This window comes from Denticeps clupeoides, chromosome 17 (genome assembly GCF_900700375.1).
Source record: "Denticeps clupeoides chromosome 17, fDenClu1.1, whole genome shotgun sequence".
Lineage (NCBI taxonomy): Eukaryota > Metazoa > Chordata > Actinopteri > Clupeiformes > Denticipitidae > Denticeps > Denticeps clupeoides.
In genome coordinates, this window is record NC_041723.1 from 13,688,939 (window position 1) to 13,706,181 (window position 17,243).

Genomic DNA, 17,243 nt, shown 5'->3' on the forward strand with positions numbered 1-17,243 from the left:
TTGCTGCCTCAGAACTAGAAGACCTGCCATGCACCCAGAATCCCCGACCGGAGACATGGATGATAAGGATGATAGATGATGGCTGGATGAGTCCAAAATAGTTTTCTTTTCAAATTTATTGACCTGAGTGGTAACATTTAAAGTCTGTATAAAATCAATGATAACAGCTTGACCAGAATACCAAACAATACCAAACAAAGTTACATTGCACTACATAAAATATACAGAAAATCTTAAATAGTTTTCTCTTTACACAGTACATCAGTATAAAGGTACATTCAGCTCCACTTACTGCTTTACACTTCACATGGTGTCTTTTAGTGTTCGTGGCACTCAAACATCATCTTGCAATTTGAAGGTGGTGCTTAAAAATCAACATTTAAATAAAAACATTTATTTAAAAAAAAAACATGCGCTTCATTTGAAGTTTTTTTTTATTATTATTTTGTAAACAGTAAATATCTATTTGGCAACATGCAGGTTCAACTCTGAGCCTCACTCCGGCACCGTGTTGCTAGGCGACAGGTTCCGCTGTTTGAAGTACTGGGTGACCTGTTGCGGCAGTTCTGCCAATACTGACTTGGCCAAAGTTTCCTTCGGAGCCTGTGAGAAGGTAAAAAAAGAAACGAAGAAGCATCATAAGCTTTCCTTTGTGATGAAAGAACTGTTTCAACTTCTAACCGCCGCTTTCATTAAAATCCGAACGACAGATCTGTTACTAGCGTGGTGGGAAAAACTGGCTCCCTTTCAGTCACTCCATACTCTCTTTGCTAAATGAATTTTCATTTCCTGCCAACCGGCCTGTGCCAGGGTCTGTTGCCTGTTCTCTCCTGCTGGTAGGGAAGTCACGTGGCCCAGAGGACTCCCACTCGCGCCAAAAATACTGTTTACACACGTGTTGCCGAACTGGTGTCTCTCCAGAGCATCCTATAGTTGTACAGCAGCCTCCTGCCTGACATACCAGGACATACCCAAGGCTTGACCTTCCAACGTGTAACGTTTAGTGTGGCGGCATATGTCTTGCATAACAGACTACACCATGCACAACTTTTTCACGAATAGCGTAACCAGGGTCTGGAGGCAGTCGGGTTATTTTCAGAAGCTGATCTGTGAAAAGAAATGGACCTGTGAAAAAGAAACAGATCTGTGAAGAACTTAAAAAAAAATGCTCACATTGCGGAAGTCCCTGAATGGAACGAACTGCACGATGTCACGGATGGCCTCCTCGCCCGTGTGCGACCGCAGAACGCTGCTGTCTCCGTCCAGGAACTCCATGGCTGCAAAATCAGCGTTGCCCACGCCCACGATGATGATGGACATGGGCAGCTTGGCAGCCAGCACTATGGCGTGGCGCGTCTCATCCATGTCGCTGATCACTCCGTCCGTGATAATGAGCAATGTGAAGTACTGCTGCGGGGCCAGAAGGAGAGAGGGACAGCATTGTGACAGATCTCTGGGAGCCAAGGCTCAGAGGAGAGAACCATGGAAGCATGCATAAAAAGCATAGTTGTCAGAAAATATGCCCCCTTGATGGGAATGGCATGCTGGGCCATGCAGAATTGTGCTCCGTAGAAGATGCATTACTTGGAAAATGTCCCTGTGGTGCTTGGCAGATAAATTGTGTTTTAATTACGATTTACTGAGACACTCTTAAATGGAGGATAAAATCTGATTTTTTTTAAAAAGTACCTCCTCCCAACTACCTCCCAACTATAGATAGAAGTTGAGTTGAGGGTTAGGGGGTCAGATTAACATTTCTCCCCCACCACTGCAGCTCTGACACTAATACTTGGTGCTCAGCATGGCATCCTAATGAAGTCGCTTTGAGGCTGCACTGCATTATATGGGTAGCTGCAGCAACCCAAAAACCTGTATTTTCTCCGAAGCAGAGTTTTTTGCTCATTCTGTTATTACTTATACTTTAGCCCATACGCTTAAAAATTAAGATGAAAATAAATAATTTGCCTCTCTTCACTCTAACTGTGCACAGATATGTAGATATGTGCACAAGATGTAGACTATCAAGGTGTTGGTTCTCAAAGACTTTATTTGTGGGCTACCACATCCACAGCAGTATTCGCTTATTTTAGGTGTCCAGGCCTGAAGCAGCTACTGACTGCTGCACTCTTCTCGTGTCTCTGGTCTGCCACCCACACACATAAACCCCCCCAGGTCTCTTCTCTTGTTCATGCCCCCAACGCTTCCCTTGTGGCTGCATATCAGCCGTGGGCAGGAAGTCACAGCAGCTCTCTCTCCCCTGGTGTTGCCCCTCTGTAGCCTGTCTTGTAAATGATCTAACAGTCAGGCTCATTAGAGACTCCCTCAGGGACAGAATCAGACGTTCATTCACAGCAATGCTTGGACGTTTCAGGTTCAGTTAAGCATCACAACTGCCACCAAATATAATCTGGCTTTGAGTCTACTCCTACCAGTGATGGGGTGGATGTGGACATGCTCACTGAACCCAGAAGACTATATATACATACTCAGATATTTGGGCCAAAGCTCTCAATCCGGTGCAGGTTGGATGAGAAACGTCGGTGCACAGCCATTTTAAGATCTCTCCAGAGATGTTCAATCGAATTCAAGTGTGGGCTCTGGCTGGGCCACTCAAGGACATTCACAGAGTTGTCCTGAAGCCACTCCTGTGATATGGCTTGGCTGTGCGCTTAGGGTCGTTATTCTGCTGAAAGATGAACTGTTCAAGAGCACTCTGGAGCAGGATTTCATCCAGTAAGTCTCTGTACACTGCAATGTGGAAGCAACTTGATATGTAATCAGTGGCAAAACTTTAGATATTTGGCAGTAATCAATAATATACCTGACCTCAAAAACTTGAAGGTTCCATTCAATATGGATGTTTTCTGTGCTTGTATAACTTTTTATTCATGCCTTCTTGATCAAAGCTCTATTTTGAGGTAACAACAGCCCAAAGCTAAAAAAAAAAAAAAGAGCATTATCTGGCATCAAGCCTACTCTCCCAAGGCCGCTAAGTATTAATCAGGTCAGTGGCTATAAAGGTACACAGAAGCCTTGGATGCATACAGCAGAATGCTGCTGTGCGCCTCGCAACTCTGCCAATTCCTTCCTTCATTAAAGTCCATCACATTTGTGCTCTCCTCCCACCACCCAGATTAAAACGCATCTCTCTCCCTTTGTTTCACTCCATTCCTCATTGTCTCTTTGAGGTGACAGGGTACAATTAGGGACAAAAAGCTCCAAAGGCCTGCTTTAAAGGAGCTTAAATAATGAGTAGCTATTATGTCATCCTACTAAACTAAATGCATTTGGCTGAATTCATAGCAAAACTCTCGAGGGGGGAGGTCAAGCGAGAGGTTCAAGCAGAGTTTAGTCTTGAGCCACATTAGTCCAATACATCATCTAGGCAATTATGCTCATACTTTTCTTACTAATTCAACCAATTGCTTATCTGCCTTGTTAGACCAATAGAACGTGGTGTGATTGAATGTAAACCACCTTTTATAAAATGCTGCCAAATTCATTATCATTATGTACAGAGTTCACCCCTAGTACATTATGAGAAAGGGTTTGCTTAAGTCACATGAAGTATGTCTTTTGGATTTACAGATACAAACGGATACACAGAACAAACGGAACAAGCCCTTCTGTTCTGCGTGTAATTATGTCTGACACCCAGAAGACCAACTTTATTAAACAGAATTTTAAATGGGAGGAGCCCATAATGATTACTGAAAAGTCTCATGCACCTTACTTACTCATTCAGGCCAAATGAAACACATTCCTGACCATATGACACTTGCTCAAGTGTAGCACAGAGTTCCATCTCCTCCCTTATACCTGCTTTTCCATTCACTCTCTACACTCATAATGCTCCTTGTACACTACGGTGTCAGATCTAGACATCTTGGTACCACAGCGGATACTCCCCATGCACCAGGAAAAAACTACTAATGCCACAACCTCAGCTTATGTATCTCCATATGTTTCTCCTGGTTCTATATTATGATGCAGTGACTGCCATCACAAGCTACTGCTTTCCCAACAAACCTAACAGAACAGACTGGCTGTGCTGCTGGATTCCAAACAGAGCAGACCACAGGGCAATGCCTCATTAGTCATTAAACCCATGAACAACAGGGGAAAAGAGAGAACATTTGTTCACTGAATCACCTTCTATAAATAGCTATAATTGAAAAGCCATTTTAATGGCTTCTCTCCACTGGGCCGATAATAGGTGTGGGAAAAATTGTGAACAATGTTCAAAAGCACCCCAGCAGACTTTGAACTAACAACTGAGAGCACATTTTGCTGTTCCTCACTGAGCAATTAGTTTCTGTCTGAGTTGGGTCAGTTTTGCTGTGTATCCACTCGCTCACCCACACACACACACACACACACACATCCACAATATTCATGCACAACTCCTACACAGAACCCATACATACAAACATTTATTTTACGTAACAGAACGCCATAACAGTGACTGCGACTGAGTGCAACTCTCATGAACGAACTAGCCAAACACACACTCACACTGTTTGTTAGTTGAGTACACAACCACAGACCTGTACGACGGCAGATGAACTGAGAAATGTGGGTCAAAAAGAACAGTGTGCTGAACTGGGGGTGCTTGGGGGGTACAGAAACCCCAGGGCTAAAAAAATGTGACTGTTGATGGCCAGTTTGCTCCAGGTCCAGGGGAAAACACCAGAGTAAGAACCTGCAATGAACCCGCTCATTGGTTTCTTCTGTGTCAGAGGTCCTTCATACTTCACCCAGAGAGGATGAGGAGACATTTTCCTTCCTGAATCGTTTGTGTGGAATAGTTTGAATGCTAAAACATGCATTCCTTCAGGTGTTTTCCTTTAAGGTTTTGCAACTTTAAAAGATAACTTCTACACCCTCTAAGCACCCTCTATTTGTACTCACCGCAGCCGAGTCCTGCTGCAGAGCCTGGGTGGCGAACCGCGCCACATGGTTGATGATGGGTGCGAAGTTGGTGGGGCCGTAGAAGCGGATGTGGGGTAGGCAGGTCGAGTAAGCTTGGGCGATACCCTCAACGCCTGGTCACATCAAGCATGTGAAACATTTCCAAAGCATACAGGTCCTTCTCAAAAAATTAGCATATTGTGATAAAGTTCATTATTTCCTGTAATAACCTGATAAACATTAGACTTTCATATATTTTAGATTCATTACACACAACTGAAGGTAGTTCAAGCCTTTTCTAGTTTTAATATGGATGATTTTGGCATACAGCTCATGAATACCCAACATCTCCAAAAATTTGCATATTGCATCCGACCAATAAAAAAAAGTGTTTTTAATACAAAAAAAGTCAACTTTCAAATAACCATGTTCAGTTATGTACTCAATACTTGGTCGGGAATCCTTTTGCAGAAATGACTGCTTCAATGCGGCGTGGCATGGAGGCAATCAGCCTGTGGCACTGCTGAGGTGTTATGGAGGCCCAGGATACTTCGATAGCGGCCTGAAGCTCATCCAGAGTCTTGGGTCTTGCGTCTCTCGACTTTCTCTTCACAATATCCCACAGATCCTCTATGGGGTTCAGGTCAGGAGAGTTGGCAGGCCAATTGAGCACAGTAATACCATGGTCAGTAAACCATCTACCAGTGGTTTTGGCACTGTGAGCCAGGTCCTGCTGAAAATGAAATCTTCATCTCCATAAAGCTTTTCAGCAGATGGAAGCATGAAGTGCTCCAAAATCTCCTGATAGCTAGCTGCCCTTGATAAAACACAGTGGACCAACACCAGCAGCTGACATGGCACCCCAGACCATCACTGACTGTGGGTACTTGACACTGGACTTCAGGCATTTCGGCATTTCCCTCTGCCCAGTCGTCCTCCAGACTCTGGCACCTTGAAAAAAGTACTTTGGACCACTGAGCAACAGTCCAGTGCTGCTTCTCTGTAGCCCAGGTCAGACGCTTCTGCCGCTGTTTCTGGTTCAAAAGTGGCTTGACCTGGGGAATGCGGCACCTGTAGCCCATTTCCTGCACACGCCTGTGCACGGTGGCTCTGGATATTTCTACTCCAGACTCAGTCCACTGCTTCTGCAGGTCCCCCAAGGTCTGGAATCGGTCCTTCTCCAGAATCTTCCTCAGGGTCCGGTCACCTCTTCTCGTTGTGCAGCATTTTCTGCCACACTTTTTCCTTCCCACAGACTTCCCAATGAGGTGCCTTGATACAGCACTCTGGGAACAGCCTATTCGTTCAGAAATGTCTTTCTTGCTTGAGGGTGTCAATGATGGCCTTCTGGACAGCAGTCTTACCCATGAATGCGGTTTGGAGTAATGAACCAGGCTGGGAGTTTGTAAAAGCCTCAGGAATCTTTTGCAGGTGTTTAGAGTTAATTAGTTGATTCAGATGATCAGGTTAATAGCTCATTTAGAGAACCTTTTCATGATATGCAAATTTTTTGAGATTTTTTGGGTTTTCATGAGCTGTATGCCAAAATCATCAATATTAAAACAATAAGAGGCTTGAACTACCTTCAGTTGTGTGTAATGAATCTAAAATATATGAAAGTCTAATGTTTATCAGTACATTACAGGAAATAATGAACTTTATCACAATATGCACATTTTTTAAAAAGGACCTGTATTATTACCCATGTTTCTGCATTTTTCTTTCCATTATTTAGTAACTTAGTAAAATATTTTGCAAAAAAACTGCCAGCTAATATAACCCGTTAGAAAGGAATCAGTTATAACATGTTTTTATAGGAATGACAACGTTGTGAATTTTGGGTGATTCTGTACTGCTTTTCGTAATGCTTACCCGAGCAGAAAGGGTTTGTGGGGTTAAAGTTGATGGCAAATTCATGGGATACCTGTTCAAGGCAAACAAATACGGAGCATGAATGCATTTTTGTTCTACATGAAATCTGCATTGTGAAAAAGTAATGACAGTGATGCACAATGTCTTCTTTATGAGCAAGTACAACAGTCCATCAATCTCTTCAATGCATTCCACCCTCTTTCCAGTGTCCTTTTCATCAGTCCACTGCCATGGCAACCCAGATGGCATGACAGTTGCATAATCACCATATGCATGTATTATACATATTTTCTTTCGTTCTCTACCTCTTCCCTTTTTTTGGAGCTCTAACATAAAATATGCAAACACACAAATCTCTCACCTTCCAGTCAGGTGGGAGTTGAGCTCCAAATCCCAGAGCGGGGAACATCTTATCCCTGTGGCATTGGTGCGTGAATACAGAGTTGTTTTATCATTACACCACATTTTTTTCATTGATATTTTTGCAGTTAAGAAATCTAAATTCTCTCACGTGTCATAGTCCTGTATGATCTGCCCCACTGCCCATATGGCAGAGAGGTATTCATTGGTGCCCAGTGGGTTGATGTAGTGCAGAGATGACGGCTCTCGAGGGTTCCCGTTAGAAGCTGTGAAGTCAATGCCAACCTGGGGGTAAAAAACAATCAGCATCATAACAGTAAAGCAAGTAAAAGCAAAGCAAATTAGATCCATTATGCTTTTCAGTCCATTATATGTGGACAGAGGTGAAGGAGACTAGGATTTGTTGGTAAAATAGCTCTGCCAAAGGCGGAATGTCTTTCATTTAAAGTAGGAATCAGAACAGATGTTCTTCAGGGCATCAGAAACCTTCACACACAACTGGAACACACGCACCCTCTCGCCACTACTCCATTGATTTTTTCGAAGCCCTCGCCCACCACCTCATTCTACAGCCTTATCAGTCAGCCCCAGTCTTATCTTATCACCCCAATTTTGTAATAAAAAAAATGGACAAAGCAAGAGAGAGGAAGGACGGGAGAGGGGGTGAGTAGATGAGATATGACAGAATGAGGGTGTCACTTCATCCGCCTGACCTCAAATGTGGCCCTCAGGCCTACAGCGGACAAGCCATGGATTGCGCTTCTTTGCAGGAAGTGGAGACTGACTCTCACAGCCTCCTTCATCGCTGTGAGAGCAGCTGGCCTGTAATCACCCCCCTTCACACTGCTGAGGCCATCAGGCACATGCTCAAATGATGCTGGGGTAAAAATAATGAATAGCATGTGCTGTATTTTTTTTTTATAGCGCAAAATCTCAGCTCATCTGCTCCTAAGTGCACAAATGCAAAAAGCAGCACTTCCCAATCATTTCCCATAATCCTGCAGACTTATTTGTTCCATTACAATGCAGTCCAATAGCTCATTCCTATTTAAAGCATTTTTTAAAACAAATTGAAATCTGAATTATATCCAAACAAAGACTAACATTCCATCCTGTAAAACGCATTACAGTCCAATTCATTTCATCCAGTTCAGCAGAAACATAGTGCTATTTTTTTAGACTACAGCTCACACCCAGCCATTATTATGCGCACACAAAAACCTCCTTTTGCAATATTTCCATTTAATCTTTTACAAATAAATGATGAGGATTATACAGGTAAAGAGCACAAAAAATGTTCAGTGGAGTCTTCTCTCCCCATCTCCATCATATCCTCACACACCATTAGGTCTACCTCTTCGGGACCGTCTTTCAGCACAGTTACTATAGCAACACCAGTGTTTTATTCAGTCTTCTTACAAACCACACAAAACAAAAAAAATGAGTTGCTGAAAAAGCAGATAAAGAACTAATTCACCTGAATAGCAGCCTGAGAAATGTCCAACTGAACACAAGTTCATCCTGACTGAGACTGGAATGAGCAACGCAAGTTACTAACTAAATTACCTTGAGAAATGTTCTGATCAAAAAATAACCTCTGCGGTCATTCAATATTAGATTCCGATGAGTTTGAACCATTGGTTTATGCTGTAATATGTCTTTAAAAATCTGTACCCCTGCCCATAACTGCTCAGTGTTCAGTGTGGGCGGAGAAATGCACTGGATCAGGAATGGGCCACAGTACAAGTAGTGAGAATCAAATTAATTCAGACTCACCGTAAACATGAGCTGGCAACCTCCCAATATATAATCCAAAAAAGAATAGTCTCTTGTAATCTGTATAGAATTGGTAATGTTAATAATTTTCACAATAATAATGATTGTTTGTGTTATACTTTGGTAGGTACTAAATAACTGCAGGTGTCCAATGCAATTATTAATATTATTTTTTGCATCCTAATATGTATATTAATATAGCGTAAAGATACAGATGAGAACAGTTGATTACAGAGTATTAGATTATGAAAGCAGGACAGGTGTTTTATGCTTATATTAACACACGCTTTTAAAGCCATCACTCTAATGTCTCCTGCAAGCAATTTGTCTGAAATAAAAATTCTGTTCAGTGCCCAGTTTGTTTTATAGAGTGTAATTATTTTTCCTCATTATTCTGGATTGTATTATGAATGCTGAATGAATGATGAATGTGCATGTCTCCTGGGACAACCATTTGTTTGTTTAGTTATTTACCTTGCAACTCTTCAGAAGAATGATGCCAGAATTTTTGTAATTTTTTTTCTTCTTCTGCTTCTTAGGATTAATGCATTCAAATTCAATCTGAAACACAAAAATAACTAGAATAATGTATTGTGCAGTATTGCTTTAAATATCTCCATCTGTCTGATTGATCCTTCCTTCATTGACTGAGTGATTGATTGATTAATTAATTTGATCACTCACTCACTCATTACCATAAAGAGTATTGTCCATAGACCTATTACCATGCATAAAAATAATAATATAATAATAATTTGCATTAGTCCTCTTTACTATTATTGCGAAAATATTCATGGTCAAACCTAAATATTTTGTTCTCAATTAGAAAAAGGAAATGTAGCATTTCTGCCTCTGGTTCCAGTGAGTCACTATTCAACATTGAAAGGCTACGACTGTGGCGAGTTTGGGGGAAGGGTGGAATTTGGTGGGGCTGCAGCAACAAGCAAAAAAAATGCATCTTGACAATTGTACAGAACACATTTTCAATTCCAATACAATCTCTCTTTTGCAGGCTTCCACTACCGGTAAACAAGAGCACATCCTGTCTGAATACAGTGGTTATTTATGTGCAGAGTATCTGGTATAGTAAATGTTTATGTTCAACAGGAAAAATCCCTCTTTATTTCTTTCCTTTTTCTCTCTTTCTTCCGCTGAGTGAGCATTGTGTACAGTGCATTTGCATAAATGACAGAGCGCGAACACATAATAATACAGCTGCAAGCAGCAATTAAGTGGCCCAACATCAGCTAGTATTAGTGCACTTGCCTGAGAAGAACATTTTTACACCTCGAGAATAACCATATTCTATTGGTAATTGTTCAGTTACTTTGGCCATTTGGTCCTCACATTTTTTTTCACTGTCTTTGTCATTATCGCAGTGTTTATGGATTCATTTTTATACATATCCATAAGGTTTTGAATTAAACTGTTGGGATGAACCACAACCACATCGGCAGTATTGGATTATAATGTTTTCATTTGTCTTGAAATCTGCATGACCAGTAGATACACAATTTCCTCCATTATCCACGTAACTTCTCTTTGAGTATTTGATCCATTTCACTGTGTTAATGAAATGTAGGTATCGGATAATAAATATGAGCTGTCTTGTCGTTGCTCTACATTGTATCTACAACTCTCAGTCCTTTTGTTGTTGTTGTTGTTGTTTTCTTTAGCAGCACATTGTATATGCGTCTTACTCTCGCTATCTCTATGATACTGGTACAATAATAACAATGATCACTTATTTGCAGAACATCATTTGCTGCTCAGATTCACCTCCAGTGAATTCTGGGCCTCACTCATCTTGGTAACAGTGGTCTGGAATTCCCCAATAAAGTCATGGCCACCGTCATTATCATAGTCATAGCACAGCACCTGCAACACACACAACCACACACACACACACACACACACACACACACACACACACACACACACACACACACACACACACAAAAAAAAAACATTCATTCATGCATATTGTGTTTATTCAAAATCCCACAGACGGAAGAAAATCAGATAACAAGGAGAAAAAATCACATGGTTGAATCGATCAGGCCAATTACCCTATAATCATGATTGGACTCACCTTGATGTTTCTGTCCACATCTCCATTACACAAAGAGATGAGTGGCACAGTAAAGGGCTTCCAAACAGGATCCAGGGTGTTCTTAATCACCTGCAGGGGAAAAAAGGGGGAAATACACCTTGCTAGATGAAAGTGAAAGTGAAAAGTGAAAGTGAAAGTGAAGTGATTGTCACACGTGATACACAGCAGCACAGCACACAGTGCACACAGTGAAATTTGTCCTCTGCATTTAACCCATCACCCTGAGTGAGCAGTGGGCAGCCATGAAAAGCGCCCGGGGAGCAGTGTGTGGGGACGGTGCTTTGCTCAGTGGCACCTCAGAGGTACCTTAGCAGATCGGGATTCGAACCAGCAACCTTCTGATTACGGGGCCGCTTCCTTAACCACTAGGCCACCACTGCCCCACCGATCATCTTACTTGTGATGTTCTACTTGCAGGAACAGACCAGATCACCCCAGGTATTACCCCAGTCCATTATACACAATCTAACAAAATACATTTTAAGCATGAAGAGAGGTTACCTCTGTTCTGTGCACCAGCATCCACTTCCCATCCTCCCCCTGCTTATGGAACTCTAAATAAGGGTCTGATTTTCCAAAAAAGTCCTGAAATGTTCAAAATAGCGATGAGACAAAAGCCATGCTCTGACTCTGTCGGAAGAGTCCGACTGGTCCTGGCTTCTACCTTTTTGTCCAGCTTTTTCCCACACATGGTCAGTGTTATTATTCTGTTGTCAGACAGTTCCTGGGCTGTTATCTGTAATAAAACCATGATGTTAATGGTTAAACTTGAGTGAACTCAGGCAAATTGATGAATTTCACATTTAAAGGTACTCACAGTGATGGCTCCCTTCCCCGCAGGTTTTCCATTGGCTAGGATCAGTGGTCGGTGAAGCTTTTTATTGGACACAATCTGCAGTGCAAAAAAGTCAGTTTCACCATCCTCAAACAAATGCTATTAAGCCAAGCAAAACTAAATTCCTGCACAAAACCAGAATTTAAATTGTACTAGAAGAGCAAACCCTTAAAAAAACCAGTGACAAGTTTATGCCACCTTCAAACATTGTCATATTTATGCTGTTGTACATGAGAGGAAGAAAGCTTTAGGGAGATCATATTGTGTAAGTATTGTGTAAAGTGTATTGGGTATTACTGACCATACATACAGAATATTTTACTATTTGATTCCATACCACTCCAAGCGTGCAGGTGAATTCCCCTAAGAAGTCGTGCTCATATAGTTGGGTGCTGCATTTGTCCTCGTCAAACATGGCAAACTTAAGTTTCTGAACTTCCTCAAAGTGGTAGTCCACCTGGAACTTCACTCCGAACACGGGGTTTAGATTGTTCACCGCAGTCTCAGTCCGACCCAGCTGCCATCAAGAAAAAATGCATTTCAGTCATGCATCCGTCTTTCTATTTATTTTACAATTTGGAAATGCAAAGATGCATTTGCCTAATTTAGCTGCTATGAGCTCCTTAGTTTATAATTACAAAAGCATGGAGCAGGTATAGTTTAATTTCAGTTAAAATGGCATAGTACCTTTATGACATTGTAAGGAACAATAGAACAACTTGCAGTTTAAATACAATTTAAGTCCACATTTTGACCACATTTTCTCTCATGCAACTTAAATCATAAATAATGTATAAAAATAATTTACATTTGATATTGTTACCATTAACTATCGTTTTATGATATTTAAATATTAGTACTGCAGTTCTGGAGACATTATTGTTTGTGTATGTAGCTGTTTGTGATGTATAACAGTAATAAAAATAATAACAATATACACTACATTTGTAATAATGACAGGATCATTGTCGCTCTTCAAACCTTCATTAAACCCCAAGCATCGGCCACCCAGTTAAGCGATAATCATCACGTCGCTAACACTAGCACATATAAACCCTCATTTACAATCAGTACAATGCCACCAGGAGCCTCACTGACACTTCCTGCATGCTGTGTGTAAGGTGAGCCGAAAGCGATTTAAAAATGCTCACACAACAACGATCATAATATATTAACCTGGGTTACTAATCTCTTGTGTTAGTATTGCGAGAACAATTTCTATTCGTATTTTGTTGAATAAGACCAATTTTAATCCGTTCCCCTGCATCACAGAGAAAACATGATTCTGTTGTTTGCCAGAGCGTTTCCATGGCTACCACGTTGCGTGAAAGAGAGATTTCATGTTCCATCCTGCCCTTTTGACCAGCAGTGCGGGTCTATGGTAATAACAGCCAGCATGCTGCCGCTCTGTGTGGATGTGTTCCCATCGGGGAGAAGCCGCACAGCCCCAGGCTAACAACTCCACTCGTGCTGGATCGTGGCCAGCATCCCTCCTCGCCCACCGGCGCCCTCTGAACCCTCCGCCATGTTCCTCGCCCACCTCTTTCAAGATCTTCCTCTACAGATTTAATTCACTGCCACCTCATCGCATTTTTTTTATGTCTCACCTCTACCCAGTTACCATCCACCTCATGGAAAAGCACACAGAAGGGGTCGGACTTGGAGGCCACATCCCGGTCCAGGAGGCTGGTAGCGCACACAGATAGCTCCACCTTAGTGATGCAGTGCTGGGCCCCGATGGCCGGGCTGGGGTCGGGGCCGGAGCCAAGTGTGTATGCCATGCAGGCAGGAGTCACTGCTTTCCCACAGGCTGAGGAAGTGGAGAAAAAAAAAAACAGGAGTCAGAAAAACCAGAATTTTCATTAGAATTCATGCATCATCAGCTTCATCATCATCCTCATGTGTTTATACAGCCTATGGAAATCAACATTGAGAAACAATACAATTATGCAACACAACCTGCAAAGGTTTTGCACTTAATGTGTTTGCTCATGTCATGTTAGTAACCAGAGTGACAACGTAAGATACGACCAGCTTTGAAAAAACTGAACAGAAAAATGAATCCAGTCAATGGGACAAATCTTAATTAACCGAAATTACCCCGAATGTCTTGATCTCACAATTTCCATGAATCTGAGAACAGATTAATCAACACAGAGCATGTGAAATCATGAGAACGCCACAAGTGTCCTGACACTAATGCTCTTACACGCGGAGAGTGTCATGCCAGGACATGGGGAAAGTAGTAAGGGTGCTTGTTGCTAAGATACTAACGTACCAATGCACAAGTCACACTTTTTTTATGTTTGTGTCACCGAGAATAATGAATAGGCTTCAAGCAACCCCCCACCTCCACAGAAGCACAGATGTGCTGGTTTTGATGGTTTATCGTTCATGATGAGAATTAAAGGCTCATGTCAGTAAATGCAAAAGTGCTAAGACAAAAAGCCTCAAGCCGAGATATTAATATAACCTGACAATGTATGTTACCACCAAACAAGGTCACACTGACCAAGACCCCACAGCACGAACGTGTTTGTTAAAAGCCTCACTTTAAGCGACTGTATCTGCTATTATTAATGTTGAAAGCCAAATTGACGCCGGTTTCAAAATATAGCAGCCATTTCAGAACAAGCAATGAACTGAGCACTTGCCTAAGCTGGAGCCCAAACATTCCAACAGCCTGTTCCCCATCTCCCCGTCACGCCTAGTGCCACGCACGCCACACCAATATATACCCGGTTAAACACCGGTTCCAGGATAATAGCGGATTTCTCATGCCTTGTGTAACTGTGGCTTGATGGAGGACTGGGCCAGACAAAACAGTGTACGCATGCAAGAGAGTGTGTGTACACACACACACACACACCAAGAAAACCACAACATCCCACCCACCCGTTGCTCTCAGTGGAAACTGTGCCTCACACCTTCCCCAACACGGTAAACACTACTTAAACGGGGATCTTCTTCAATGCCTAATTACCCGTCTGGCCAGGTGTGTTGCCACAAGGCGGGAACGAAGGCCTTCCTCGACCCGCGGGCTGCAAAAGCCAAAAGCGCCAGTGTCACTTTACAGATAACATGATTTTTATGTCACGAGGATTTTACTAGAAACCCTGGCAGGGTGCGCTGAGCGGTACAAGGTGTTCATGTGCACCGCCGTCATGTTGCCATGGTAATAGTTTTCTGTGCATCATGCCATGGACCCGGGAACAATATGTTCCCAGCCAGAGATGTGGAGCGGGTCATATCATTATCTGCATCACAATGACATCAGATCTTACCAAAATCTGTCAGGTTCATCAGTCCGCAATTTTAATTCTACAGCAGAATACAATTAGGTTTAAAAAAGGGTTGGAGGCGTGTCCACTGAAGGCCCTGAAACCACGCCCCTTTTTCTCAAGCGTCAACGAAAACCACAGTCTGAAAAATGGATGCCCTCTCTAGCAGCTTTAATGGAGCAGCACACGTCATATTGGACCAGAGGACAATGGTCTACTTGACAATCAACCTTTTTCTTCTCAGTCTGCAGCAGAATGGTCGTTATTTTCTCACATTCACCCCAGAGGCTCCAGAGAAAAATCAATCCATCTCATCATCTTTGGGAAATTTAAATATGGACATTTAAGCAGTAGCATCCAGTGAAGATGCACTTGTGGGATGAAGAAGGTGTAATAAATGTTTTAGGAGTGGACTCCTGCTAAGCAGTGGCCCAGTGCACCCAAAACACATCCTGAACACCTAAGTGATGAAAAAGTGTCTACACGTACGATTCCAACACCTCCATCCCTTACTATTGTGCGCGTTTTTTTGCAATTGTTTTCTAGCATTTAGAACCAAACATCTGAATCTGCTTTACACAGACTGCAGGGCCTTCAGAGAGAGCCCTTGCTGGGTTATTTTAGACACCCTGTCCTGCAGCTAAGAGCGATCCACCTTCATTTACATTTTACTGCATAACACATCGTGCATCTTGAACACTGGCCTTCCTTCGCAGTCATTTTGTTTTCTGTGACCAACAGTGCTCACAGAGAAAGAAGGGTGAAGGCTGGCCCAAATTTCCCACAATGCACATACCTGTCCCAATTTTAGATCGTAAAAAAGGCACCGAGGAGAATCTTTTTGCAACAGTACATAACTGGCAGCACACCGGCAGTGTTGGAAAATGTCAGATCCACCAGTCAGTCAACGGGGCAGTGGTGCCCTAGCAGAAACAGGTTAGTGATTCTCATGGATGAACCGAAAAGTTGCGGGTTCAAATCCTGAATCACCAAAGTGCCACTTAGGTATCCTGGACAACGACAAAAAAGCAATCACGACAAGAAAAGGGACTTTTAAAGACCAGCTGATCAGATGTCAGTCTATAATCCCACTTTCACTCTCAATCAGAACGCTGGAGGCATCTCACACGTGATGAATGGACAGGAGGGGCTTTAAATCATGCAGAAGGAGAAAGTCGGGCGTGGGAGTGCTGTCAGTCTGGTCCATGACACAGATTCCTGGTCGCATCTGTACATTTCATGAGGACGTGACACACTCCCCGCATGGCCACAGAAATATGGGAGTCAGAAAACTGTGTGTATTGGAGAGGTGTAAAATATATATTTGACTTTGAAAATTTAATGTGACATCGCTGGATTTTAAATTCAGTTACGAATTCTGTAAGCACAGGTTCAAATGCTGGCAGAATTTCACATAACACTAAAATATCTTGCTGTTTCTCTTTTCTGACATGCCAATATTCATTACAATTTCTTTGCATGTGGGGCAAGTTTACTAGTTGTTTCAGTAAAAAAACGAAGAAAGCAGCATCTTCAACAACATCGAGTAGTAAAATCCAGATCTCGGTAAATCACACACACACACACACACACACACACACACACACACACACACACACACACACACAGCAGAAGAAACCAGCAGATAAGCCTCGAACCCCGCCTGTCAAAGTTGAACCATCGCCCATGAACGTCACTGACCTGCTCCTGTTCACTTTTAACCGAGCCGGCGAGATGTTCGAGATGTTCGACGGACGCGGTCTGGAGGAGAACTGGAGAACTGGACCGCTGCTCTGCTTGGATTCGAACCCCGGGCTCCTCGTTGCAGCGGCTTCAGCGAAAGCGCCCCGGTGCCGCTGCCCTCGCGTCCATGTGGGGAAAGTTGAGAGTCTCTCTGTGCAGCAGCGCCGGAGGATGAAGAGGATGAGCAGGATGAGGAGGAAGGGGTGTGTTGCTATGGGTGGGCTACACGAGGCAGTGTTGCAGCAAGAACCCCCACTCGTGCAGCTTATACACAATATATATTTCTCTATATATAGTTTTATTCATGTATAAAAAAGCATCATGTCAGCTTTAAACTAAATTAACATTTAGC

The 17,243-nt window shown here is 42.6% G+C and overlaps 1 protein-coding gene across 2 annotated transcripts; it reads right to left on the reverse strand.

Moving 5' to 3' along the window:
* Window positions 1-98: 98 nt before the first annotated feature.
* cpne2 (copine II) lies at window positions 99-17,062 on the reverse strand. 2 transcript variants are annotated; one of them, XM_028958655.1, is made up of 16 exons: window positions 16,850-17,060; window positions 13,475-13,677; window positions 12,205-12,384; window positions 11,850-11,924; window positions 11,697-11,768; window positions 11,534-11,617; window positions 11,012-11,101; window positions 10,699-10,797; window positions 9,394-9,480; window positions 8,920-8,979; window positions 7,295-7,428; window positions 7,145-7,199; window positions 6,784-6,835; window positions 4,912-5,045; window positions 1,174-1,410; window positions 99-603 (listed from the first exon to the last, which is right to left on the reverse strand). In XM_028958655.1, exons 2-16 carry the CDS (start codon window positions 13,646-13,648, stop codon window positions 496-498), a joined length of 1,641 nt encoding a protein of 546 aa, XP_028814488.1. In that variant the 5' UTR covers window positions 13,649-13,677; window positions 16,850-17,060; the 3' UTR covers window positions 99-495. The 2 variants fall into 2 exon arrangements, with proteins under 2 accessions (XP_028814488.1, XP_028814489.1); XM_028958656.1 differs by lacking the exon at window positions 8,920-8,979 and having other exon boundaries at window positions 16,850-17,062.
* Window positions 17,063-17,243: the final 181 nt, after the last annotated feature.

Coding starts and splice junctions, on each gene's coding strand:
- cpne2 (XM_028958655.1), bottom strand. CDS start 13,648: ATGGCATACACACTTGGCTCCGGCCCCGACCCCAGCCCGGCCATCGGG. Junction 10,798..11,011: donor ATGTGGACAGAAACATCAAG/GTGAGTCCAATC, acceptor TGTGTGTTGCAG/GTGCTGTGCTATGACTATGA. Junction 604..1,173: donor CATTCAGGGACTTCCGCAAT/GTGAGCATTTTT, acceptor ACCTTCTCACAG/GCTCCGAAGGAAACTTTGGC.